Below are 26059 nucleotides of genomic sequence, written 5' to 3'. Positions count from 1 at the left end.
TCATACATAATGCAGCATGTATTCAGGTTGTGAGCTTCCTCCATGGGCTTCTGCTCAGAACAAACCTCTCCTACTCAAGATCGAGACCATCGGTAAAACAGGATGGCTAATAATCTTTTGTCTTAGCGGAAGCCTGTGCACAAGGCTAACCCAAAGGATTTTGCTGCCTGAGGAGGAACAGCAAATGTTCCCCCTCTCAAATCAAGGTGTGTAATACCCAATTTATTTTGGCAGCCGAGACAGAACATCCTACAAGTGTGTCTCCCTAACAGTGCAGATGCAATTAAATAATTAATAACTGGCTGCCCTTACATGACACCCAGAATCAGGTGCCTGAGGCAGCAGTCTTGTTCTGCCAAATGTTAAGGACGGGGCGGTTGGGTACGCTAGCTGCTTCTGGGTTCTGCTACAGTCCTTCATTCTGAAGTGCATTTCTTCATAGCAAAGGTGGGAGACTATGGCACTGAGGAACAGTTCTGTAGTATGGAGTGCTATAAGTTCCTTTGCGTGCTGCAGCAAGCACAGAAGGCAAGATGAGAAAAGAAGACAGTACAGTTAATATCTTTCCCTGACTGCTCATCTCCAGTACCCTTGCACAGCTCTGGAGAATCAATGGGTTCCCGCCCCCCAAATATCTTTAGATTACGAGTCCCTAGTGTTTATCACACACACATTCCAAGTATCTGACTATATGTGGAGTGTCCAGGGGAGATTGCTCAAGCCAGTTCTCTTGGCGCGCCGAGCACAGCAGGGTGCAGCCATCTGGGGATGGACCAATTAGTCTATTTCTGGTCCATGTCAGTTTTGCATGTGCTTATTCATAAGTTTGCCCTGTTTGTGCATTAATCTCCCCCCGCCCGCATGCAAAGACTATTTAAATATCTATTTTGTCTTAAGAGGCGGTATTCAACTGAGTTGTACTCAAAGTACTGTCTGGCTGTACTGCTTTCTGAAGCAAGGTTTTGGGTTTTTTTTGTTAAAGAAGTAAACTAAGCATAACACTGTCTGCTTTAAAACACACACACACACACACACACACACACACACACACCCCAAACTAGCAATAAGTAAATTTAATTTCACAATGGACCTGGCAGTACTTATTACAGAGTAACTGCAACAGTCGAACTCCATTTAACAACATTTATGAGCGCCGCAACCCCAGAGTCGGTCACGACTGGACCTAATGGTCAGGGGTCCCTTTACCTTTACCTTTACCTTTACTATATTTATACTGGGCCTGGCCTATTCGGATAGATCGTAACACCTTCTTATTTTGCATGCACACCCTTATTTCCTTCTATGCCTGGAGAGCTTTTTTTGAGCAATAAGCATATAATGCTATCCTTCTCCTGGTATAGCTCAGTTGGTAAAGCATGAGACTCTTAATATTAGGGTTATATGTTTGAGCCCCACCTTGGACAGAAGATTCCTGCATTGCAGCAGATAGGACACGTGTAGGCAACCTAAGGCCCGCGGCCAGATGTGGCCCAATCGCCTTCTCAGTCCAGCCCGCAGACGGTCCAGGAATCAGTGTTTTTTTTTACATGAGTAGAATGTGTGCTTTTATTTAAAATGCTTCTCTGGGTTATATGTGGGGCATAGGAATTCATTCATCCCCCCCCCAATAATATAGTCCAGCCCACCACATGGTCTGAGGGACGGTGGACTGGCCCATGGTTGAAAAAGGTTGCTGACCCCTGGGATAGGACAAGGTGACCCTTGTGGTCCCTTCCAACTCTACAATTCTATGATTCTAAAATGGTCTCATTCATGGCAACCTGCCCCAGATAGCCCATGAGGGTAGTCCAAGGCTCAGTTCAAAAGGTTCTTGATTCAATCCCCAGGATCATCAATAGGTAAGAAGTACAGGAATTGACTGTACTTCCTGCGTATCTTTACATACAAATACATTAGGCTCCAGGGTTGGAAGTTGGGCCATTGCTTTGCCCCTGCTGAGAGACTTTTTTTGGCTCCTCTCCACACACTGTTTCCACTCCAGCTGGTTTTTGGTATGCAAACTGAGCACAGTGGTACCTCGGGTTAAGAACTTAATTCGTTCCGGAGGTCCGTTCTTAACCTGAAACTGTTCTTCACCTGAAGCACCACTTTAGCTAATGGGGCCTCCTGCTGCCGCCGCGCCGCTGCTGCGCAATTTCTGTTCTCATCCTGAAGCAAAGTTCTTAACCCGAGGTATTATTTCTGGGTTAGAGGAGTCTGTAACCTGAAGCGTATGTAACCCGAGGTACCACTGTAATTTTAAGAACTGGTGCCTGTTTGCTTTCCCCCCTCCTCTCTCACCATCACTTCCCCCCTTTGTGCCATGAGATTGTGAGGCTGAGGGCAAGGATTGTCTAAAAACAAAAAATCTGTAAAGTGCCCTGACAATCTTTTCAATTGAAAAACTGGGTAAAAAAAATAATGTTGTAAATAAATACATTAAGTTAATTGAGACTTGATGCAGTTTGTTTGTTTTAATTAAGAACCACTTTAGAAGAGGAGTTTAGAACAGAGCATGGTGAAGGAGTAGTGGATGCAGTACTTTGTTTCTCTGCTGTAAATGTCTTCTACTCTCTACCCTAGGACATATATATTCTTGGAACCTCATGGTTAATATATGTAAGACACTATCGAGATGCAAGCCTGCTATTATTTAGTGAACGTTTAAGTAACAGTATAATAACATATTGCAGGATAACTTGTGACCAAGCCTAGACTGTAGCTAAGCTAATTCTTTTCTTGTTTTTCCATACACAAAATGCTAGTTTGTCGCCTCTCTTCCATTCCCAATAGAACGACCATAATAGTAAATGTTGCTGGATGTGTTCATGTTGCTTCTCTAGATACAACATGAGATTAAGCATTGTTACTGTATTTGCTTTTTTTCTTAAGGGAACCTTTGTGGTCACTTTACTAACAGACGTATTTCAGAAGCCAGTGCAGCTGCAGTTACTGCTGAATAAATGAATGCAGCAGACAAGAAGCAGATAAGTGCCTCCAGCAATTTGCAATAGGAGGCACCTGCAGACCTTTGCAGAAAGAACATAGGAAGCTGCCTTATACAAAACCAGACCATTGGTCCAGCTAATTATGGTCTATAATGACTGGCAGAGGTCTTCCAGGGTTTCAAGCAGGAGCTATTTCTGAAAGAAAATTTCCTTTTCATTTTTGTTCCTAGCACTGAAAAGCTTCCATGTAGTTTGTATGTAATAGTCATGTGCTTGTTTCTGCCTGGAATTAGCAGCATACTAATTTTTTTACTGCAAATAACAGCTGTTGGGAAGACTACAAGAGAGCACTTGGTAAGGAACGGTCCGTTTTGACAAGTTCTGTTTTGAGCTGTTTTGTCAAAAATAAAAACAGTACTAGAGGAATTTGCTTTTAAAAACATTTTGCTCTTGGTGTGTTGAGTGTTCTACTGTGTTCAGCTAAAACCAGATATCTGACTCTACAATGGTATGCCTGATAAGTTGTTTGCAAGGGGAGCAACAATGGATCCACAAATATAAAATATTTCACCTGGCGTCTGACCAAGTAGCGGTGTCAAATTGAATTGAGGATGGGCTTAGGCGAGTCTATAGCCACCACAATTCTGCAAACATTAATTCTGCAAATTTCAGAAGAGTAGCCCTGTTTAACCAGCTGTAGCAAAAGCAACACAGAGACCAAATGTGTCTTTAAGACACATTTATTGTGGAATAACATTTTGCAGACAATACCATGCATCATCGTAAGAGGCTACGGTTCCTAGAGTGGTTTAACAATCAATCCCTCTTCCCAGGGAACTCTAGAAATTTTAGCTGTGTGAGGGGAATAGCTGTTCCCTAATAATTTTTTGCACCCTAAACAAACTCCGGTTCCCACAGTGCTTTGGTTGTTTAAAATGGTATTGTTATAAGAATTTTAAGTTCATATATATATATAAAATAAATGTTCATAACAGAAAAGGTCCTGAACAAATTGACCTCAAATATTTCTCTGCAAGGTCAAAGTGGGAAACCTCCCCATTGTCTCTTTCCTCACAAATCCTGTCCTCACAAATCCTGTCCTCACAAATCCTGTCTTAAGGGCACATTCAAGATATGAACAGGGTGTGAGCCTGTGACCTGTGACCTAGATTCAGGAATTAAGTAGTTATAATAACAAAAGAGTGGCCAAAACCCAGATAATGCAATCAGGTAACTTGCCAGACAGGAGATAAACAATGCACTCAGATTTCTGTTGTAGACCGCCTTTTCTTTGATGTAGGTATGCTGTATCTGGGGGGTGGTCTTGGGCTACACCCCTTCTGTGATATATGTATGATGTTTCTGGGGGTGGTCTTGGACTCCAGGGCGGGCAATTTAAAATGTCTATATAAGGGCGGATACACCTTTGTTCTGGGTCCTCCTCCTCTCTCCTGTGTGTGTGTGGGGGGGGCACCCTGTTGCAACAGTTAATAAAGATCAGGCTTACTAGCTGCTTTGCTTCTCAATATCCTCTGGTTGGTCTCTGTTATTTTCTTCTACCAACAGAGAACCTACAAAGGGACTCTATATGGGCTCTTGGTTACCCAATAAGTGAAAAGGAGCAGGTTTCTTTTTTACTTATATCAGTATGAAACTGCTTTAAATGTATAGTGCAGATGGGTTTTGGTGTTGCCTTCTGAAACAGCAGAGCTTGTTGCTGAGATTACTGGGGTTTCCCGCCTACTGCAACATTTCCTGTGTATTAATTAGAAGACATTGGAGACCCACACCCACACACCTTACATTGCTTACGGTACAACTTGATGTGGTTCTTTTCTCAGAACTGGAAAATGGGATGTGGTCCCTCCAGCACAAGCTGTGTTCCATCCTGGTGAAACAGGAGCAGAACATGGCACCAGAACTTCCTGAGACCCAGCTGCCAGCTAATGCAGTACCCATGCTGAACCTGAACCCACTGCAAAGGTTGCCAGTCCCTGAAGAGGTGAGCTTGCTGCATCATTGTTGTCTGCAATATAACAAGTTGTGCTGCAACCTATCTTCCTGCAAGCCCTTCATTCCAAATGAAAGGGCTGTTATGTGGCGGGAGATAAAATCTAGCTGTTTCTTATTTTTGTTATGACTGATTTGAAATAAGCCACTAATGGAGGAAAGGGAACAGAGGACACCTAAGGCATGTCTGGAAAGAGTGCTGACCCTCTTGCTGATAGCTGTTAGTTCATATGGAAGGCCCAGAATTAGTAGGATCTGCATGAAAGTGACCTGTGACAAAATACAGTCTAAAATAAAATTTAAAAATCTATAGAGTCAAACTCCTGCACCAATTGGTACCCTTTCCTAGCGGTACCTTCCTGCTTTTGTTCTAGGTTTAGCACTGCAGCGTTAAATCAGTCATGGGAGGAAACTGCGATCCAGATGATGCCCTATGATCGTCTGATGAAGGACGTTATAGAAATTTAAATTATTCCTTGGCTGCTTTCAGTAGTATGAGCCAGAGGGTAGCCAAACACACCCCGTGTTGAAAGCAGTGTGTTAACACATGTCACCATCTGGCCCATAAAACCATGAAATCTAGATTTTAAAGTTACCTAACTATACCACATGGGATGCGGGTGGCGCTGTGGGTTAAACCACAGAGCCTAGGACTTGCCGATCAGAAGGTCGGCGGTTCAAATCCCCGCGACGGGGTAAGCTCCCGTTGCTCGGTCCCTGCTCCTGCCAACCTAGCAGTTCAAAAGCACATTAAAGTGCAAGTAGATAAATAGGTACCGCTCCGGCGGGGAGGTAAACGGCATTCCCATGTGCTGCTCTGGTTCACCAGAAGCGGCTTAGTCATGCTGGCCACATGACCAGGAAGCTGTATGCTGGCTCCCTCGGCCAATAAAGCGAGATGAGCGCCGCAACCCCAGAGTCGGCCACGGCTGGACCTGGTTTACCTTTACCTTTAACTATACCACATAACTGCCTCTCAGGCTGGCAAAGGACCTACAGTATTAGACCGTAACTGTCACTGCTGGGTGCTTTGTAAGGTCAGAGGCAGCATTAGGTTTTTCTTACATTACCTACAACAGGGGTAAAGAACCTGTAGCTCCATAGATGGTGTTGGACTCCAATTCCCATCGGTCCCAGCCAACATGGCCAATTGTCAGGAATGATAGGAGCTGCAGTCCAGTACCATCGGGAAAACTATAGGTTCCCCAACCCTGGCCTGCAGTTCTTCCTGTTGTCCGGACTAAAGTGAGTGATTGCCCTGATCTGTTGCAAAGCCTAGCGTGGGTTATCTTCCTTTCACTTATGGTGGGTAAGGGAAACTGGATGCAACAAGCCAGCTACTTGAGCCAAACATGTACACAAACTTCCTTCTCTGTTTACACAGCTTGAACTCCCTGGGCCTGCAAATGCAGACCCATGTGGCGCGTGTGTGCATTTGACAGCCATACCAAGCTCCCTCCCTGAGCTGTGTTTACAGTATGAGGCAGTGTGAAATATGTCTGTTTAATGTTTTTTGTGTGTGTGTGTATGTGTGTATGTCTTTGGTGGGAAAGGGATGCTGGTAAGAGGATTGCATTGGTGCAGCTGGGAACCAAGTGCTGTTCCAGTTAACTCTTCATCTCATTTGATCAGAATCAGCTGTTGAGTGGTCCTGCAGAAGGCCCAGAGAACAGTAGAGGCTATTCTCTATCTCCAAAGGCTGTGCAAATACTCCCAGCTCAGATTACAACAGATCAAAATAGAGGGAGAGAATGTGGAGGAAAAGTTTAAATGGATTTTTTAAAAGCAGCTTGAGAAGAGAGGAGGTAATGACAAATCTGATTCTGTCCACAAAGTGAATGCCACCTGCGCCGTGCACCCTGGCAGCACACCTGCATGATGCTCACTCTCCCTTGGCAAAACACTCTTGTTTTGAATTGTGACTTCCCTGGAGACAACTTTTTTTTCTATTAAAGTTTTTGCTTGTCTTTGAGCAGCTGGCTTTTGGTATGCAAGTTGATAAGATGGAGAAGAAGGGGGAACTGGAGGGCTGAGAAATAATTGTCATCAAAGCAAGAAGGATTATGGCTGTAGTCACAGGGCATGCTGGTATTCACTATAAGTTTTGTTTCAGGGCAGGTTAGCTATCAACTGACCTGCACCTTCTGCACTCTTACCATGCATTTAGAAGGCTCCATAGCTCAATGATAGCTCAGAAGGCTTTTCATTGACAATATGCAACTGCTGAAAAAGTCCGGCCTCTAATGGCTGGAGAGGTGGCAAGTGCCCAAAACAGAGGAGGCAGCAGGCAGGCAAGGAACCAGCCTGGAAGTCCAGAGGGATACTCTAGTGCAGGGTCCTCCCATTAGTCCCAGCCAGCGTGGTCAGGCTTAATGGGAACTATAGTTCAGCAACATCTGGAGGGCCACAAGTTCCCCAGCTCTGGCCTTCAGTCTTTATAGCTGTCTGCTACAAAATCAAAGGTGACCTGGCCTTTGGGTTAACTTCTTTTCAAGCTGTGCAGAATGAGGGAACATGACACATACAACAAGCATGGGATTGGCCCTTCAGAATCACATGATTTTTCTGGTCTGTGTTAGCTGCATCCCAGCTCAAATTGCCTGCCATTTTCTCTTCTGACCAGAGGCCCAGATGGTGCAAGGAGCAGAGTATCAATGCCTGACCTTCATGGTTCCTGGGTTGAATGCCACAGTGTCTAATAATTCCAGTCCCTGCATCTGAGGATTTCTTCCATCCATTGTGGTACTCACAGGATCTGCTGCTCTCTGTGTCTACCCGTGGCACAGAATTCCATCATTAGAAAAAGAAGTGCAGGCCTCAGTGGCACCCAGAAGGGTGTCAGAAATCACACCATACCTGTGCAGAACTGTATGGTCTCAGAATGAACCCACCTATTCATTCATTCATTCATATGGTTTCTTACCTGCCTCTCATCATAAGGTCCCAGGACAGGTAACAATAAAATATACAATTATAGAAGTGGCTAAAACCATTACAATTATAAAACCTGTAAAACTGACTGCAAATGGAGCAGAATGATATACATTGAGCAATGTATAGAGGTGTGTCCTGCATAAAAAAACCTTAACTATCAAAGGCCAGAGTAAATGATAAGAAGCAAATGATGGGCTGCAGTACGATGTTTTGCACCTTGTGAGTCTACATTGCATGGTAAAGCAACCTCTTAATCTGCAGGGTGGAGTCATGCAAGAATTGCCTTTGCAAAATCAAACTATTGCATTCTGTATTTTTTCATACAGGCTCCCATAGAAATGACGCCCCAACCTATAATCAAAGCTGAACCCAGAGAGGTGAACCAATTTCTAAATGTACCAACAGGTAAGAAAATAGTTACAAGTTGCTTTCATCAGCCCTCCAGCCTCATTAATTAAAAAAACTATCTTTTGCAGAGTGGATCCTCCACCAACCCATTTGCACAAGCTTCTAAAGCATCTCTCTCTCCTCCCCCAGCCCACAAAGGTTACTATGAGTGATGTCAGCTGTGGATGTGTGGGATTCGCTTGTAATCCGCTGATGCTGCTAAACTAACCTAATGAGATTGCAAGAAACAATTGTTAGCAGGGCACAAGTACTTGAGTTCTCTGAGTATTAGTGATTTCATGAGTCTTGTGCCTGTGTGTACTTTCTCCAACTAGCAGTGCTATGCCTCTCTTAGTGGGCTTTCTCATAGTCGCATGGCACTGACTAAACAGTGTACCTGTGAAATGCAAATGCCAGTGTGCCTGGAGCTTGGGAAAACCTTTAGCTGGCTGTGAAACCCGAGACACCAATGCTGTTTCTCAGCAGGCTGCTTATTGTTTGGGGAAAGTAGCTCACCAAGAGAAAGGGTATACAACCCCTTGCTAAACAAAACAACTATTTTTAAAAAACCAAAATGTATATACTACTGAATTGAAATAACACCTCTAAGTGGTTTACAAAGCCACATTAAAATTATCAATAGAAGACAACTAAAAACAGGTGTTTTAAAACATGCAAAGGATAATTGAAATCAACAGCAAGTAAAAACAGATTAAAATACATGTCTAAATAAACTTGCCTAAACAAAAATGTTTTAAACAGGTGCTGAACAGAGAAATACTTCTTCACAATACATAGATTATGGGATTTGCTACCACAAGATGTAGTGATGACCGTTGGCTTTGATGACTTTAGAAAAGGATTAGGCAAATCATGGCAGCAAAGGCTAGCAATGGTTATTAAATCATGACAGCTATATTCTATATTGGGGATGGGGGACCTTTAGCTCTCCAGATGTTGTTGGACTCCAACCTCTACTGGAGTCAGTGGGAGCTGGAGTCCAACCACATCTGGAGGGCTACAGGTTCCCCAGGTTCTGTATTCTGTCTCTGGGATCAGAGTCGCTATGCCTCTGAACAGCAGCCCTGCACTGGGCTTCCCATAGGCATCTGGTTGAACACTCTGAGAAGCGGAATGCCAGAACAGAGGGGCCTTTGGTCTGAACCAGCAGGGCTTGTCTTACAATCAGACATTTTGAGGGTTTTTTGTTTCATTTTGTATAGGACATTTAGTGGCAAGCCATTAGAAGGATATTAGCGTATGGTGCCAGTTCTCATGCGTCTGGTATCACTGTAAAGGATCTCAGTTTTGTTTCCAGAAGGGTAATGACATCAAGAATGCAGCTTGGCAGTCATTAGCACACCACAGAGGGGTCTGCTCAGAACAAATGAGCACATTTATTTATTTGCTCTAAAATGTAATACCCTCCCCCTAGGCACTAAGCATTCATATTCAAGTAAGCAAGCAATGCTTCACACAAAATATTAGGCCCTCTTAAATGCTCAGCTCATTATTTACCCTCGCAAAACAGGCGTCTTTTGAAATGTGACTTTTAGCAAGCTCAGCATCTTCCATCAGCAGTCCATTAAATAAGGAGGAGAGGCAGCATCTGACAAATCCAGGTTCTGGCGGAAGGTACAAGGGGAGTACGTTCCAGACAGTGGCGTAGCGTGGGGGGTGCGGGGGGGGGGGCCCGGCCGCACTGGGCGCAACACCTGGGGGTTAGGGTTAGGGGGCGCAAATCCACGGGTTAGGGGGCGCAAATTACTTGCCTTGCCCCGGGTGCTGACAACCCATGCTACGCCACTGGTTCCAGAAGACTTCTTGTTGGGACAACTCTCATGATAGGAAAGGAGCAATTGAAGAATATAACTTGTCCAAAAGAATGGGGGGGGGGAGTGACTGTCACACGATGGAATTCATGATCTCATGTAAAGTTAAAGATGAGCGTGTTCACCTTGGGCTTCAGAAAAACTGGTTGAAATAGGCTTTAATGGGTAAGAATTTATGACTAAAGATACGGGGGGGGGGGGGGGAAGGATGCCAGGATGGGTGGGAGTTCCTAAAGATGGAGTTGATAAGGCTACAAATTATTCCAGTTTGAGGCATCTTAAAAAGACACTGTGACAGCACAAAAAGCCTACTGCAGAGATGAAAATAAAAAAGGACATGCATAAGCAATGGGAAGAGGAACAGGCCACCGAGGATGAGCAGCTTAGATTTGTAAAGACGGCGTCAGGAAAGCTAAATAGCTGAGGCTGGCAAGCGATGCTAAGAGCAGCAAAATGGAGCAGTTCTGCAGTGGAACCAATTACTCAGAGGAGCTGGAAAGCCATCCGTATGCTCTACATCCCCAAACATTACAGAACAAAGAGTGGTTTCCCCCCACCCCCTCCATTCCTTTCCTTGATTCATTTCCCCCCTTTATCTGGGTTTGAATTCAGATATCCATCTTACTGAATTTGGTGAATTGATTTGTGCATCACTGATGGAACAATGTGAATGAATGGCAATCACAACAAATCATCATCAAGAATCCAGTTATTTTGGTGCTTAGTCCAAGTGGCTCAAGCTTGCACCCCAGACCAAAGATTTACTGCTGTCTCAAGATAATCAAAGTTTGCTTGCATTGATAGAATCATAGAGCTCACAGTACCACATGAAAACAAGTCCAAACCACTGCACAAAGATAGGAATATTCATCTATCAGCCCCTTGTCAAATTGCGCCACAAAACACAGATCACAACATGCCCTGTGCATAATGGTGTGCACAGAACAATTTGCTTCAGATGAATCAAGCAAGTGAGCCAAGCTGCATATTATATAAAAAGGCAACATATCTCAAATATTTATTTCTCATTTAGGACCTTGATGTGGGCAACACCAAAGATTCATATGAAGGCCACCATATTATATTAAGTCACGGCACTAAGCCATCTATACCATTTATGTTTACTTGACTGGCAGGAGCTCTCCAAGATCTTGCTGGAAGTCTGTCTTTGTATGGGAGATCCTTTTAGCTGGTGATGCCAGGAACTGAACCTGGGACCTGTTGCATAGGAGGCAATAAAATATTCACTCCACGATTTAGCGCAAACCCCTCTCATGAGCCTTAATACACTGTTATTGCCAGAGCTCACAAAGCAGTCCTCCTAGCTTAATTTATTCCTGCTTCATTTAAAAATCTGTGTTCAGTGAAATGTTTTAGTGTTATTGTCTTCATGTAACCTTCCCTGGTTTTTTAGGGTCATGGGTTCAAGCCCTACATTGGGCAAAAGATTCCTGCATTGCAGGGGGTTAAACTAGATGACCCTCGCAGTCCCTTTCACGCCTATAATTCTAAGATTCTCCTAATATGCGTTGTCTCTTTCTTACTGCCTTGTTGTTCCCAGAACAGTTCCATGTCTCAATGTCACCTGGAAACACTCCTTTGTTCGCACTCTTCTCTCACCAAATACAGTGGTACCTCGGGTTAAGAACTTAATTTGTTCTGGAGATCCGTTCTTAACCTGAAACTGTTCTTAACCTGAAGCACAATTTTAGCTAATGGGGCCTCCCGCTCCCACCGCCACAGGATTTCTGTTCTCATCCTGAAGCAAAGTTCTTAACCCAAGGTACTACTTCCAGGTTAGCAGAGTCTGTAACCTGAAGCATCTGTAACCTGAAGTGTATGTAACCCAAGGTACCACTGTACTTTCTCTCCTTCACTGTCCATGACTCAGTGCGCTGTTACCATCTGTTAACTTCTGCTTTGTATCTCCTGCATTAGATGACCTGGTGCAGATGCCACCGACTCCTCCCAGCAGCCATGGCAGTGACAGTGACGGATCTCAGAGCCCAAGATCCCTCCCTCCCTCCAGCCCAGTCCGCCCTACTGCACGCTCCTCCACAGCAATCTCTTCTTCTCCTCTCCTCACAGCACCACATGTAAGCAGGGAGCTCCTGTTGTGAATCATAAGGCATCTCCCGGCTCGGAGCACAAGGTTCAGGGTGGCTTTTGGCAGTGACCCCCTAATAAGGTGCACAGTGGGAATGTGTGACAGGTCAGGATTGTGACAAGGATGGAGGAGAAAACAAAATGGTTTGCATTTTAAGTGTGAACTTTCCTAATTTGCACTTTCTGAACCAATGCACAAACGGAAATGTGCTGCCCTTCGAAATTCACACTCCTCAGAATTTTGTAATGGGAGTTCTCCCAACAAAATATGCATTTTAAAAAATGTGCATAGATGTTAAAATATTGTGCAAAAAGTCAGGAAAATTTGCTTGCAGAAATGCATATACAGTGGTACCTCTAGTTACGGACTTGATCCATTCTGGGGTGCCATTCGCACCCTGAAAAGTCCGTAACTAGAATGCCGCTTCTGCGCACACATGCGCAGCAAGACCCAGAAGTATACACCTCCGGGTTTGCTGCCTTCCCAAGCCGAAAAGATGCAACATGAACCTAACACAACACAAGGTATGACTGTAGTAGACAAAAGTACATTTAAAAGCACACACAAAAAATGTATGATTTTTTGTGCAAAATGTTTTTTTAAAATTGCAAACTAATGTAGAAAGGGGGTAAGTTGGACTTAAGATTGAAAAAATAAGAAAGTGAAATTGGCAGATTCATCCATCAGCATGATGCTGAAATAATCCATAACTACTGGCAAAGGAGCTATTTTAAGGCACTTACTTATTATTCATATTCATTTCATTTCTATACTGCTTTATATCTTTAAGGGGGGAAATTGCAAAGTGGTTTACAATATTAAACATTAAAACATCAAATAAAATGTAACAGAATAAAACAAAACAGAAGAAAGCTAAACATAAAGTATACATTCAAAGCAACATACCGTAATTGAAAGGAAACTAAAATCTTACCTTAAAGATTTCAAAATAAAACATTACAATGGAGGTAAAGTATAGAATGCACATTTAACGCAGTAAAATTTTTTTTTTCTAAAGAAAACGTTACTAAAGTAAGTCAAATATAAAATGCATATTTAAAACAGCATAGTTAGCAAGAGAGTAAAATATTGTCATAAACATAGAACATATCTGCCACAGTTGCTGCCTATCCTGCCAATCCTGGTTCATGGCAGGCAGCGTCTGTGGAAGCTCAGGCTCCATGACCCAGCTCTGTGCTAGGAGACAGGCAGGAGGCATTTACACTGACCTCTGCCACATGCATGGGGGATTTTTTTGTTGCCTTAGATTTTACAGTTCTCAGATTGCCTGGAGAGTTGGAGTTTCACGATGCAAAGCCATTAGTGTAACTTGTAGTTAGGCCTCTTGGGTTGTGGTAATGAGGAATGCTGCTCCCCCCGCAAAAAAGCAGTATATCAACCCCAAATTTCAAGCGGTACAATAGTGACTTTTGGGGCAAGGCCCTTCTTTTTGCAGGGGAAAGTTAGGGATGGGATTGTTGATATGAATTCTGAAAATGTTGCTGCTTTTCCTTTTCACTTACAGAAATTACAAGGGACCTCGGGACCCCTGCTCCTAACCGAGGAGGAGAAACGTACCCTGATTGCTGAGGGCTATCCCATCCCAACCAAGCTGCCTCTCACCAAAGCAGAGGAGAAAGCACTGAAAAGAGTTAGACGAAAGATCAAGAACAAGGTCAATAATTCCACTGAATTGGGAAAAATCAGGAGTGTGTGTGTGTGTGTATGTGTATGTGTGTGATCATCCTTCTTTAACTTGCTGCCTCATCTGAGGTTCTCCGGCTAAAATTAAATCTGTGTAGTGATAGGGCTTTGAATGCTGCCATAAGCTTTCTAGATCTAGAACTTGAAGAAGTTCTTTTTAAAAATAACCATCAAGGGCATTTTCAACATCACAGTTTTTGATGAGAAGGATGATTTATTTAGTTGTTCATTCTTGCTCAGAGAGCCAGTGTGGTGTAGTGGTTAAGAGCGGTAGTCTCGTAATCTGGGGAACCGGGTTCGCGTCTCCGCTCCTCCACATGCAGCTGCTGGGTGACCTTGGGCCAGTCACACTTCTGTGAAGTCTCTCAGCCCCACTCACCTCACAGAGTGTTTGTTGTGGGGGAGGAAGGGAAAGGAGAATGTTAGCCGCTTTGAGACTCCTTAAAGGGAGTGAAAGGCAGGATATCAAATCCAAACTCTTCTTCTCTTCTTCTTCTTCTTCTTACAATCTAAAAATTGACACAAGGGCAACAGCAGATAAAGGGAAGGGAAATAGAGGCTGAGGTAAATTGGGAATGAGTATGCAGTTGTTTCTATTACAAGGTCTTTGCCTTAATCATGAACATCATAATAGTGGGACAGGAGACAATATATCCCTTTGCAAGTCAAGACAAGGGCCTGTTTCGCACATCACACTAAGCTGAACTGTGGCTTAGCATGAGCGCATGAGCAAGCAGACTTCCAGCAAGGAAATGGCACCTTTTTTTACTCTTTCCTAGTCGTTCTGCTGCTGTACCATGCTGAGCTAAGCCATAGTTTACCAGTATTCTACCATGTTGTTGAAGCCCAGGCTCATGGTTTAGCTCTCTCCAAACTAATCACAGCTGTAACTAAGGTTTGTCCTATGGTCTGTGCTTTTTTGTGAGAGCTAAAACACAGGCCTGAGTTTGTATGACATGCTAAGGCAAACAATGTCTTATCTCAGCATGGCACAGCAGCAAAGGAAGCTGGAAGGAGCAAAGCTGCTGCAATCTGCGCTCTGGGAGTCATCATGCTTAATTGTTTATTTGTCCTCATGTCCCAATATTATGATTTTCATGACTAAGACTCAGCCCATATAACTGAAAGAACCTCCTCTCCTGGAGCCTTGTGTTTGCACTGAGCCACAGTTTGGCCTAGTGTGATGGCAGCACGTGGGCCTTCTAGCTGGAGAATTTGGAAAACTAGACACCCCTTCTTTCCCCTCTCCCCCCCTACATTCCTTTATTAATATATTTAAAAAGCTTTGAAGATCAGTATAAATGCACCATTCCATCAAAACTGTTTGCAGCATACTACCCATTCCCTTGTAACTTTGTGAGCATAATGGGCCTCTTGAGTGGACAGTCTCATCAGCTAATTGCCCAGAAAGAGTTGTTTCTCACCCAGGTGAATGAGCAAGCAAATGTCTGTGGAGTGATATGAAATACTAACGGTGGATCCCCACTCAATGTAAGTTCCCATATTACGAGCCCACAGTATGCATTAGTCACCTGTTGTGACTCAGACAAAAATACATCCCACTTGGCCCAAGTGATTCAGCCACTTTGGGAAATTCTGATCCACAAAGAAGTTGTCATAGCCCTTGCTTGTAAGTTGGTTTGCATTCTGATCATAACATTTGATTCAGCAACATGTAAGTGTTTAAAACAGGATAGGGTGACCTCAAAAAACACTGTATCATGGCGTCAAGGTAAGGTATCTTGGAGCAAATGTTTAGGTAATTCCTTCCAGTAGCACCTTAAAGACCAACTAAGTTAGTTCTTGGTATGAGCTTTCGTGTGCATACACACTTCTTCAGATACATCTGTGTATCTGAAGAAGTGTGCATGCACACGAAAGCTCATACCAAGAACTAACTTAGTTGGTCTTTAAGGTGCTACTGGAAGGAATTTTTTTATTTTGACTATGGCAGACCAACACGGCTACCTATCTGCAAATGTTTAGGGACAGGGCACCAGTCCTATTAAAGTAAATAGCACAAGGAGAATGGTTCAAGTTCAATAACATTAATGTGGCTTGTCAGTTCAGTTTAATAGATCATATATGAAGTTGCCCTCCACTGAGTCAGTGTATTGCTCCATTTAGCCCAGTAATGCTTACTCTGGTTGTCAGGAGATCACCAGCCCTGATAGAGGCATAATTTTTCAACTGGAAATTTCAGGAACTGAGTCTGGGAACTTTGGTGTGCAAAGCATGCGCTTAGCCACACAAACACATGAAGATCCTTTGCATACACCATCAGATCATTAGCCCACCTAGCTCTGTGCTCTGCTAGGGACAACCATCCAGGGTCTCAAGCAGAGGATTTTATTTATTACAGGGGATTGAATTTGTAACCGTATGCAGGCAAAGTGTGTGTACTCTACCTCTAGCCTTCCCAGATTATGACACAGCAGCCAAATTAGGGCTGATCAACTAGACAGAGTAGGAAACCTGAAGAGCACACCATACTTTTTAATGCATCTTTTCTTGGAAGACCTTCTGATTATGATTATGAAAATAGGCAATCGGGATATAAATTAATAAATTAATTAATTGTTGTCGTGTGCATCTCCCCATGACCACAGTGGGCAAGTGACATAGAAGGAGCACAGAAAGCAGAAGTCCAGCTCACATGCAGTTCCCATTTCAGCTGGCGCAAGAACATGCGAAAGTGCTCTGGGGAGTTATGTAGTGACAGGAGGCCTGCCTCAGGGCCAAACTAGATATGACACAGAAAATCTATTTACAGGTTATCTTCTGTATATGTGTGTGTGTGTGTGTGTGCGCACGCACGCGCATACACACACACAATTTTTAATTTAAAAGAGCAGCAGGGTTCTTATGTGAGATTGGGGCTGTGATGCTGGGAGAGGGGTTTTTAACTCTTTCCTCCCTTGCCGATGTCGGATTCTCAGACCTCAGTTAGAGGTAACTGGCCACTCTCCAGGCACTCGGCTTGAGATCCTTGTTGACCTCCCCGCAGCTCGCTCTTGCATTGCTGCTTTTTCCTGACATCCATTCCCCCAATTTATATCACGCACAAGGTAACCATTGAAGGTTTTGTCCAGCAAAGGGAGCAGCGCCTTGATGTGGGGTAGAAAGGGTTAACTCTCCCAAGTGCTGTGACCCTGATCCAAATTGGGCTTCTCCGTGGCTGCTTTTAAATTCTAAAAAACAACAACGAAATGTGGGTGATGCTGTTCACATAGCATTTAGTTTGACTTTGACCCCTTAGAACAGCCTCATAGGCGCCGACTCCATGGGGCTTGAGGGGGCCCGAGCCCCCTCAAAAATTCGTTTGGGGGGGCTCAGCCCCCCCAATAATCTCGGGCGGCGGTGGGCGCGTCCGCGGCTTTTATAGGGCGCCCGGCGCGCACCAGCTCGATAACGGGCACCGGCGCGGCGGGGGGCGCCGGGCCGGGGGAGGGGGGCGGCCGGCCTGTCTCCTTGGCAACCCCATTGAGCAGCGCCGGCTCCCCCGGGAGGGCCATCCCCCCGCGCCGCCGATCCCCAACACCGCCGACGCTGTGGCTGCCCGAGCCTGAGCCGGAGCCCGACCCGGAGCCCGACCCTGAGCCCGAGCCCGACCCGGAGCCCGAGCCCGACCCGGAGCCTGAGCCCGAGCCCAAGCCCGTCAGTCAGTCAGGAATGAAGGAAGGAGAAATGGGGAGGGAGACGAGGGAGGAAAATTGCGCGCAGGGTGAAGAAAGGAGAAGGGCGAACGAGACGAGCTTCCAACCGAAAAAAGGGCTGGAAGACTGGGAGGATGCAGGATCGGGAAAGAAAGCGACGCCTTCCCCGCCTGCGACGTCGCCCGCTTGTCATTGGCAGCGCAGCGGGCGCCCAGAGGGGCTGGGCACCGGCGCAGGGCCGCTCCACAGCCGCGGAGGACAGCTGCGCGGCTAGCAAGGTGCGCCCCGTAGAGCGCGGCCCTTGTGTGGCCCGGTGGCCAGGCAAGCTCGGGCGGGGACCCCCATGCGAATCTAAGACGGGAGAAGAGGGCAGAGCAAAGGGGGTCCCTTCCCCAACCTCCGGCTCTGAGACTTCCCTGCGCCCCAGAAAAGCAAAAGGATTTTCTCTTCTTCTTTTTTTATAAATATTTTATTAAGTTTTCAAATACAACGTTAGAAACATACACTGAAGAAAAAAGTAAAAGAACAAGAAAAAGAAAAAAGAAAAAGAAGAAAAGAAAACCAACCATTCAACACATTTTTTATATAACTAACTGGACTTCCTCGCATCTCCCTTACCCTGCATTCTTTATAATAAAGATATCAGCAAATTATTACCTTGTTTCGTACCTTATTTTGTACTTTTCAAATACTATACCTCTAAATTTAACATACTTTTCATCAGTTACTTATATCTTAAATTAAACATAGTATTACCTTAGATTTTGACCTTTTCTTACTTAAAATATAATTTCCTGTTTCCCAAATCTAATTGCTGAAGCTATAGTTTCCGAATCGTGTAAATTTTTAACATTCATACAACTTATATTGTTTTTGTAAATAGTCCTTAATTTTTTTCCAGTCCTCTTCCATTGTTTCTTCTCCCAAATCTCGGATTCTGCCAGTCATTTCAGCCAGTTCCATGTAGTCCATCAATTGCGTCTGCCACTCTTCCAGTGTGGGCAAATCTTGTGTCTTCCAATATTTTGCGATAAGTATTCTTGCTGCTGTAGTTGCATACATAAAGAAAGTTCTATCCTTCTTTAACACTTTCTGGCCAACAATGCCCAAGAGGAAGGCCTCTGGTTTCTTGGGAAAGGTATACTTAAACACCTTTTTAAACTCATTATAAATCATTTCCCAGAAGGCCTTCACTTTTGGACAAGTCCACCAGAGGTGAAAGAATGTCCCTTCAGCCTCCTTACATTTCCAACATTTATTATCAGACAGGTGATATATTTTTGCAAGCTTGACTGGGGTCATGTACCACCTATAAATCATTTTCATAATATTTTCCTTCAAGGCATTACATGCCGTGAATTTCATTCCGGTGGTCCATAACCTTTCCCAGTCCTCAAACATGATGTTATACCCAATATCCTGAGCCCATTTTATCATGGCTGATTTGACTGTCTCATCCTGAGTGATTTTCTCTTCAACCTGCCCTCCATCCTCTTGCAGAAAACTCTTTGCCTGCCCTGCCCATATCTCGTTTTTGCTTTTTCATTCCACACACGCACCCTTCGGACTTCGTGGCAATCGGGCGCGCGGGTGCGTTTCCTAAGAGAGTGAGGACCCCCGCCTCCTCCCCACCTGCTCCCTCGCCAGCCAGCCAGCCGCGCGCCCTAGCCGGAGAGCCCCGGCCGTCCCCGTCGCGCAATCGGCTGGATCTCCCTTCAGCAGGCCGTGCTCACAACTCGGCCCAGGGACCCCCCAGCAGCGGATCTCCAGCTCAGCTGAAGAATCCGGCAACAAGCCCCCTCCTCCCCAATCGCTCCGCCGAAATACGCTCCAAAACCCCCCAGATAGGCCGCCGGCCGCCAAGTCTAGTGGTGCCCTGAGCGAGGGTCTCTCCCCAACACCGCCACCTCGAACTGCGTTCTCCCGGCTACCCGAGCGAACCAGCGGCAGGACCCCGGTATGGGCCCCCCCAATATTTTTTATAAGTCGGCGCCCCTGAACAGCCTTCCCTACCCATGTACTTCCTAGATAATTATTATTATTGGAAGTTTTTAATGTTTAATGCTGTATTGTGTTTTTAATATTTGATTGGAAGCCGCCCAGAGTGGCTGGGGAAACCCAGCCAGATGGGCAGGGTATAAATAATAAATTTTTATTATAATTATTATATTAGCTGTTTTGGACCTCCCATCATCTTTGACCATTGGTCATGCTAGCTGGGGCTGATGGGAGTTGTAGTCCAAAACACCCAGAAGGTGCCAGGTTGGAGAGTTACTATATGGGAATTGTTCTTCAGGAGGTTACATTAGCATTTCTAACGTTGGTATTCCTCCTTCCTTAGATTTCTGCACAGGAGAGTCGCAGGAAGAAGAAAGAATATGTGGAGTGTCTGGAGAAAAAGTATGTTCTTCTCTCTGAGCTTCCATGCTACATTAACTCTGGATTTGTAAGATCAGTAGTTTCTTTTGTACTTGGCAGCATCATGAGAATTACTGGAGCATCGTGACCCTCTTGCAGAAGTGGCACATTCTCTTAAGTCTCTTCCCTAATGCGTCTCTGCTTTAGGAAAGAGTCGTGCTGTTGACAAAGTCTTGAATGTAATGATTCAAGAAGTCCACCTGCTACCCAGAGAGTAAGATGCACATCTAATAAATAAATGCATGAAATGATATGTTCTTAACAATATCACTTAAATCGAACGTTTCACCATGTAACAATTATGTAAATGAAACTCGAGTGCCAAGGGAGAAAGATTGTTCTCCACCAGCCTGTTCAAAACCCCTTGAGCTTTTGGTGTGCTTTCCCAAGCACTGCAAATAGCTTAATAAAGATGGAAGGAGAAACCAGAGTTGTTATAGCACAAATTCCTTAGTTCCTGTTCCCATGAAAGGAATTTGCTGCTGGGTGAGATGTCCTTGAATCTGTGTCCTTGAATTCAATAACAAATGTGCTATTCTTTGTGGTTAGCCTGGTACCACCATCTCACTGATCCTCATCCTTGAAAAAGGAAGAAGCGTGGATCAGTGAATGAGGCAGTAGCTTTTGTTACAATAAGCATCCATGAAGCTTACTGGATGACTTTGGGTCGATCACCATCTACTTAGCCTAACCTACTTCTCAGTTCCATAGTGTAGGTAAATGCAATTAGAATTGTAAAGAACTTTGTACATAGAAAAATGCTATATGGGAGATAACAATAGTTTCTTGCAACATGTTCTGCACAGAGGGCACCATGTAAAAACAGCAGGAATACTGTACACCTTTACCATTAATGGTTGCTTCTTATTGCATTTTGTTGTACTTTTGTGAACGGCTTTGGATCCCCCACCCCCAATTGAAGGGTGGCATATAAAACTGAATAAGAAAATATAAAATTATACTTCCTACAAACAGGGCTTATTCAGCCCTAATTTCTGCGTTTACAGCTGCAGGATTGGTTTAAGGGTTGCCATATGTCCTCTTTTTCCAGGACACACCCTCTTTTTCACGCATTTGTAAAATGAGAGTTGTCAAAGTGATTCATAGTTAAAAGTAGAAGTTGGCAAATGTCTCCTCTTTTTTTGCTCTTCAAAATATGGAAACTCAATATGCTCAAACTGTCCTGCCCTGGTGAGCAACCTGGCAACTGAATTCTGCACTAGCTGAAGTTTTGGAACTGTCTTCAGAGACAGCCCCAAGTATAATGCATTGCAGTAATCTAGGTCACCAGAGCATAGACAGGTGTTAGGTTATCCCTGCTCAGATATGGGTGCAGCTGACCCACCAGCTGAAGCTGATGGAAGGCATTACGTGTCACTGAGGCCACCTGAGCCTCAAGCAACAGCAGTAGACTCAGAAGAACTCCAAAGCTATGTACCTGTTCCTTCAGAGGGAGTGCTATTTTATCAAGAGCAGACCACCTTCCATTCATCTTTTCTAGGGAACCACCAACTAATAATGCCCAAGTCTTATCTGGATTGGCTCTCATCCAGTCCATAACCAACACAAGACACATCCTCTGCCACCCCTGCAAATGTAAAGGAGAAGTAGAGCTGTGTGCCATCAGCATATTGCTGACAACGTACTCCAAAATTCTGGATGACCCCACTCAGTGGTTTCATGTAGATATTAAACAGCATAGGAGATGAAATCCAACCCTGAGGAACCCCACAATGAAGGCTCCATGGGGCCAAATAGCACTCCCCAAGCATCACCCTCTGGAAATGACCATTCAAGTAGGACTGGAACCGCTGCAAAGCAGTGCTGCCCACCCCAAACCCAAACCCAGACAGCCACTCCAGAAGGATACCATGATTGATGGTATCAAAAGCTGCTGAGAAGTCAAGGAGAATTAACAGGGACATGTTTCTCATCTCTCTCCTAACAGAAGTAATCACACAGGGCAACCCAAGTAGTTTCTGTACCAAAACCAGGCCTAAAACGCCAGTTGAAATGGATCTAGAAAATCAGTTCCCCCCAAGAGTTAAAAAAAGTGTTTCTTGTTATGCAAACAGCATCTAAGGGGAATTCTGAGCAGCCTTGGGACAGGAGTGGGAAAGGAAGGTTAACTCTCTCTCTCTCTCTCTCTCTCTCTCTCTCTCTCTCTCCACCACAGTCTTGATAAAATTGCCTTTCCAAATATGTTATTTGCATTTCAAGGATCTCCAGAGTGGCACCAGTGCAGCTTCTCTTGAAATGCAAATAGCAGCAGCAGGGCTATATGCACCTGAAAGTAAATCCTGTTGAACCTAAAGGGGGGGTTACTTATGAGTAGGCGCGTGTAGGATTGCGATGTCAGAGAAGCTATTTTGTCAGGACCATTATAGGGACAGAAGGAGTTAAAGTCCCGTCCCCCCCACTCTAACTGTTTAGGGACTTCTGAAGCTTCCTTGCTGCTGTTATTTACATCACAAAACTGTGAATGTTAACTGCAATTCATTGCTGCATCTAGGTTGGCTCTTAAGGATGAGATTTTGGAGGTGGGTGTGGATCAGGCTGATGGATTGCTTTATTTTTAAAACGGGGCTTGTTTTTACTTCTCCAGGGTTGAAAGTTATACATCTGAGAACAATGAACTGTGGAAAAAAGTAGAGACCTTAGAAAATGCAAACAGGTGAGGAGAACCCACATTTGATCTTTGACGGAAGGATGGTGCCAAGCAAAGGGAGGTCAGGGGAAGGCTGGGAACAAAAAGAGAAGAGAGTTCTTGGCCTACCCCGAAGTATAACTTTTTCATTTTTCCAGCAGCAGCAGCAGCAGCAGCAGCAGCAGCAGCAGCTAGTCAGCTGGGTTTGGTTAGCAAATGAGGAATGTTTGTGTTATGACAGCCAGGAAGGAACTTTTGACAGATGGAGGTACAGATGGGGGCACCTCTGAGTGGACCATTTCCTGCCTCTCTCTCAGTAGCCTGCCTGGCCTTGGGACCAACTGGCTGACAGCTGAAGTGAAATTAATCGTAGATTGGTTTCTAGGGAGAGTGCTTGCCAAGGTCAGGTAGGTATAAGCCGGAATCATTATCCCGGGAAGCCTTCTATATAGTCAAGGGTGAGGAACAGGCCATGGTGAACAAGAGTCAGCGACCAGGATGAGGGTTAAATGGGGCTGAGGTGAAGGGAGCAAGGAAGTCAGTCCTGGCTCAGTCACTTGAAGTTCACCAGCCAAATGTGCAGATTAGAACCTGATCTTTTGGAAGGGTTTTATGGGGGGGGGGGGAGGCAAAAAACACAACCAGCTGAGCTCAGAGCCAATCAAGATGCCTGAAGGAAAAGGGGACTGTGTGGTGTTCTACTTTCCCCCCAGGCCTTCTATGCTGACTGAGTGGTTGAGGCCCTAGCCTTTGGTTACATTAAATGAAACTCTCTTCTATGTTCTTTGAGGTGCGGAGAGTGTTACCTAGAGCAGTGTTTCCCAAACGTTTTTGGGCAACGGCACACCTGTTTACTGAAAAAAAATCTCGTGGCACACCACCAGTAAAGCCCCGCCCCGTGACGTCAGCGCGCAGCGTCACGCCGGGAGGGACGCACAAAAGTGAAAGTTTTTTCCCTCGGCAGCTCCTCTCAGCTGCGCTCAATCCGCCTCGGAGCGCAGGAGCGATGCCTCTCTCTGGCTCTCCCTCCGCGCAGGCTGAGGGAGGGAGGAAGGGGCGCGTGTGACCCGTCTCTGCTGGGAGACCAAACCCAGCGAGGCAGAGTCGCGCGGAGGCGCCCAGGCAGCGCTGCCGGCTGCGAGGAGGAGCGCCAGGCAGCAGCAGGAGGCGCGGCCTCTCCTCGCCGCCGCCACCCCGCCTCTCGCCGCCCGACTCGCCCGCCTCCCTCCAGGCATCTCGCGGCACACGAGGCAACGTCTCACGGCACACTCGTGTGCCGCGGAACACCGGTTGGGAAACACTGACCTAGAGACACGAAATCTTAGGAAAGAGTCTAGCAGCTACATGAGGAGCAGTTTTAAGGGAGTTCTTATGGCAGGCCTGTTAGCAACAAATAGGCTGGGAACAGAATGCTAAACTGCTGCCCTCATAGGCCACATCTGCATGTAAAGCACATGGCTTTCTCTTAAGAATCCTGGGAACTGTAGGTCTGAGAGGGGGAAAGTACAGTTCCTGGGATTCTTCGGCGGAAGTCATGTGCTTAAAATATGTGGTGTGGATGTGATAGCTCCTTAGTCCAACAGACTGACACCAGCTTGTGCGTTTCCCCCTCTGTTCATAATCTGGGGAAGAGTTGTCTCTGTACGGTTCTGGTTTAGGTTTTGGTGTGGTGCCACCCCCTCCAAGGCATCACACTTGCCATAACAAAGAAGCAGATATTGCCTCTTGCCGTGAGCTGGGCTTCTGCCTGAAGAATCCTTGAGGCCCCTTTATTCCCGTCTGGCAGAATCTCTGTCCAAGGAATTTGTTTCCTTTGATGCTTATGGAGAAGACAAAATATCCGCTTCATGTAGCAATGGGAGAAGACAACAGGAGGGACCGGGAGTTTTGCCTAGCCTCCCATGAAGGGCCAAAACAAAACAAAGTCACAGCACATAAAACATATGCAAAAGACAGCAGGTTTCGGGGCAACACCTTCACATCCTAAACTAGGCTACTGTGCTCTAGTTTCACTCTTTTTCTCCATGCATGCCCACAGGCTGGGGTCACATGAATAGCTTTTTCAGCTTTACAAATGTATTATCCACACCAAGAGGTGCTGAGAAGGGAGAAGGACCCAGGAGTACAGATTTTTCTTTATAGAGGATTAACTTTCTGTCAGGGGAAGACAATGTGGTGCCATCGAGATATTCTGGATAACAGCTCCCATCATCTCCAGCATAGCTAGCAGTCAGGAATGATGGGAGTTGTGATCCACAACATCCAAAGGGAACCACATTGGCTACTCCTGGTCTAGGTGAGCAATGCAGAAACATGACCTGGTCTTCTCTTTCCAGCATTCCTGTTAGTCACAAACAGTATGGGCTTATTTGCCCTCTGAAATGCACCCAAGTTTCATCTGTGGGCAGAATTAAGGCATTCCTTTGTGAGCAGCAGATGTCTGAATAGTGCAGGAATAAAGCACCTCTAGAGGAGCTTCCCAGAATGGTTTGCTTAATGTCCTTTGTAATCAGCCTTAGATGCTGCCTTTCCAGGCTCTTCCCATCAGGCACAGAGCTTTCTGTAATCTGCAAGACTTCAACCAAATGGGGGAAACTATCATCAGTGACCCTGTTATCCAAGACCTATCCCCTCTCTTAATCTTGCCAGCACACTTGACCTTGCAGTTGAGCTCCCTGCCCTCATTCAGAGACTCTTTGTCACACTCATTTCCTTTGATTGCCTAACAGCAGCTTCTGACCCTACCTTTGTGGCTTGATGCTGCTCCCTAGAGACCCTGGAAGTGTTGAGCATATTCTCGGCTTCTCAGTAGCTAAAGTAGCTAGCTATGTTGGTGGTTGGTGACTGCCATCTGCTGGGCAATTTATGAACCCTTGTGTTCAGTTTATGAACCCTTTCTCCCATGAATTCTGGAGTTCCGTTTATTGTTGGTTGTATTTGGAATAATAGATCTCCCCCACCCTGCCCCCTCCCGTCTCACTCTTCCTTCCTCTCCTGTTTATGTGCATCAAAGCAGTTATTCTGAAATGGTTCCCAGGTCTACGTACTCTAATCCAGCTCTAGTCTGAATCCATGGTTCACTATGTGCAGCAGTAATTACGTCATCGCCCCAAACTGTTCACGCTGTTCTTTTAAAAGATAGCAGCGACTGGAAAAATAAACAACCCCAGCTTTATACCTATGGACAAATGAGGTTTTCAGGCATTAATCCCAAAGGATATCAACATTTTGGGGGTTTAACAAAAATAGGCAAATGTGCAAACCCTACCATGGTAGAGCAGTTTGTAAGATAGTCTCCATGTTTAATGTTGAAAGGGTCTGTAAATAGGTAGCATTAGCTAAAGAAGCATCTTATTTGCACGACTTGTTCATATAAGTATTCTTCTGACATGTTTACATCTCCAGCAGAACATTTA

At 45.1% G+C, this 26059-nt stretch overlaps 1 protein-coding gene across 2 annotated transcripts in view; it reads left to right on the top strand.

Annotated features, from left to right (window-relative positions):
• The window catches only part of CREB3L1 (cAMP responsive element binding protein 3 like 1), an 81404-nt gene that overhangs the window by 47200 nt on the left and 8145 nt on the right, over nt 1-26059 (top strand). For both annotated transcript variants that reach the window (XR_014516833.1, XM_083464664.1), the window contains exons 3-8: nt 4790-4950; nt 8219-8297; nt 12050-12207; nt 13744-13893; nt 19920-19978; nt 22602-22670. Coding sequence is in view for 1 of the 2 variants with exons in the window: in XM_083464664.1 (XP_083320790.1) it covers nt 4790-4950; nt 8219-8297; nt 12050-12207; nt 13744-13893; nt 19920-19978; nt 22602-22670 (676 nt within the window). In the remaining variant the exon portion in view is untranslated. The remainder of the gene's footprint in view (nt 1-4789; nt 4951-8218; nt 8298-12049; nt 12208-13743; nt 13894-19919; nt 19979-22601; nt 22671-26059) is intronic.

Source organism: Podarcis liolepis, assembly GCF_965112155.1.
Source record: "Podarcis liolepis genome assembly, chromosome: 1".
Taxonomy (NCBI): Eukaryota; Metazoa; Chordata; class Lepidosauria; order Squamata; family Lacertidae; genus Podarcis; species Podarcis liolepis.
The sequence above is the reverse complement of the archived record's forward strand: the minus strand, read 5'-3'. Positions and strand labels throughout refer to the sequence as shown.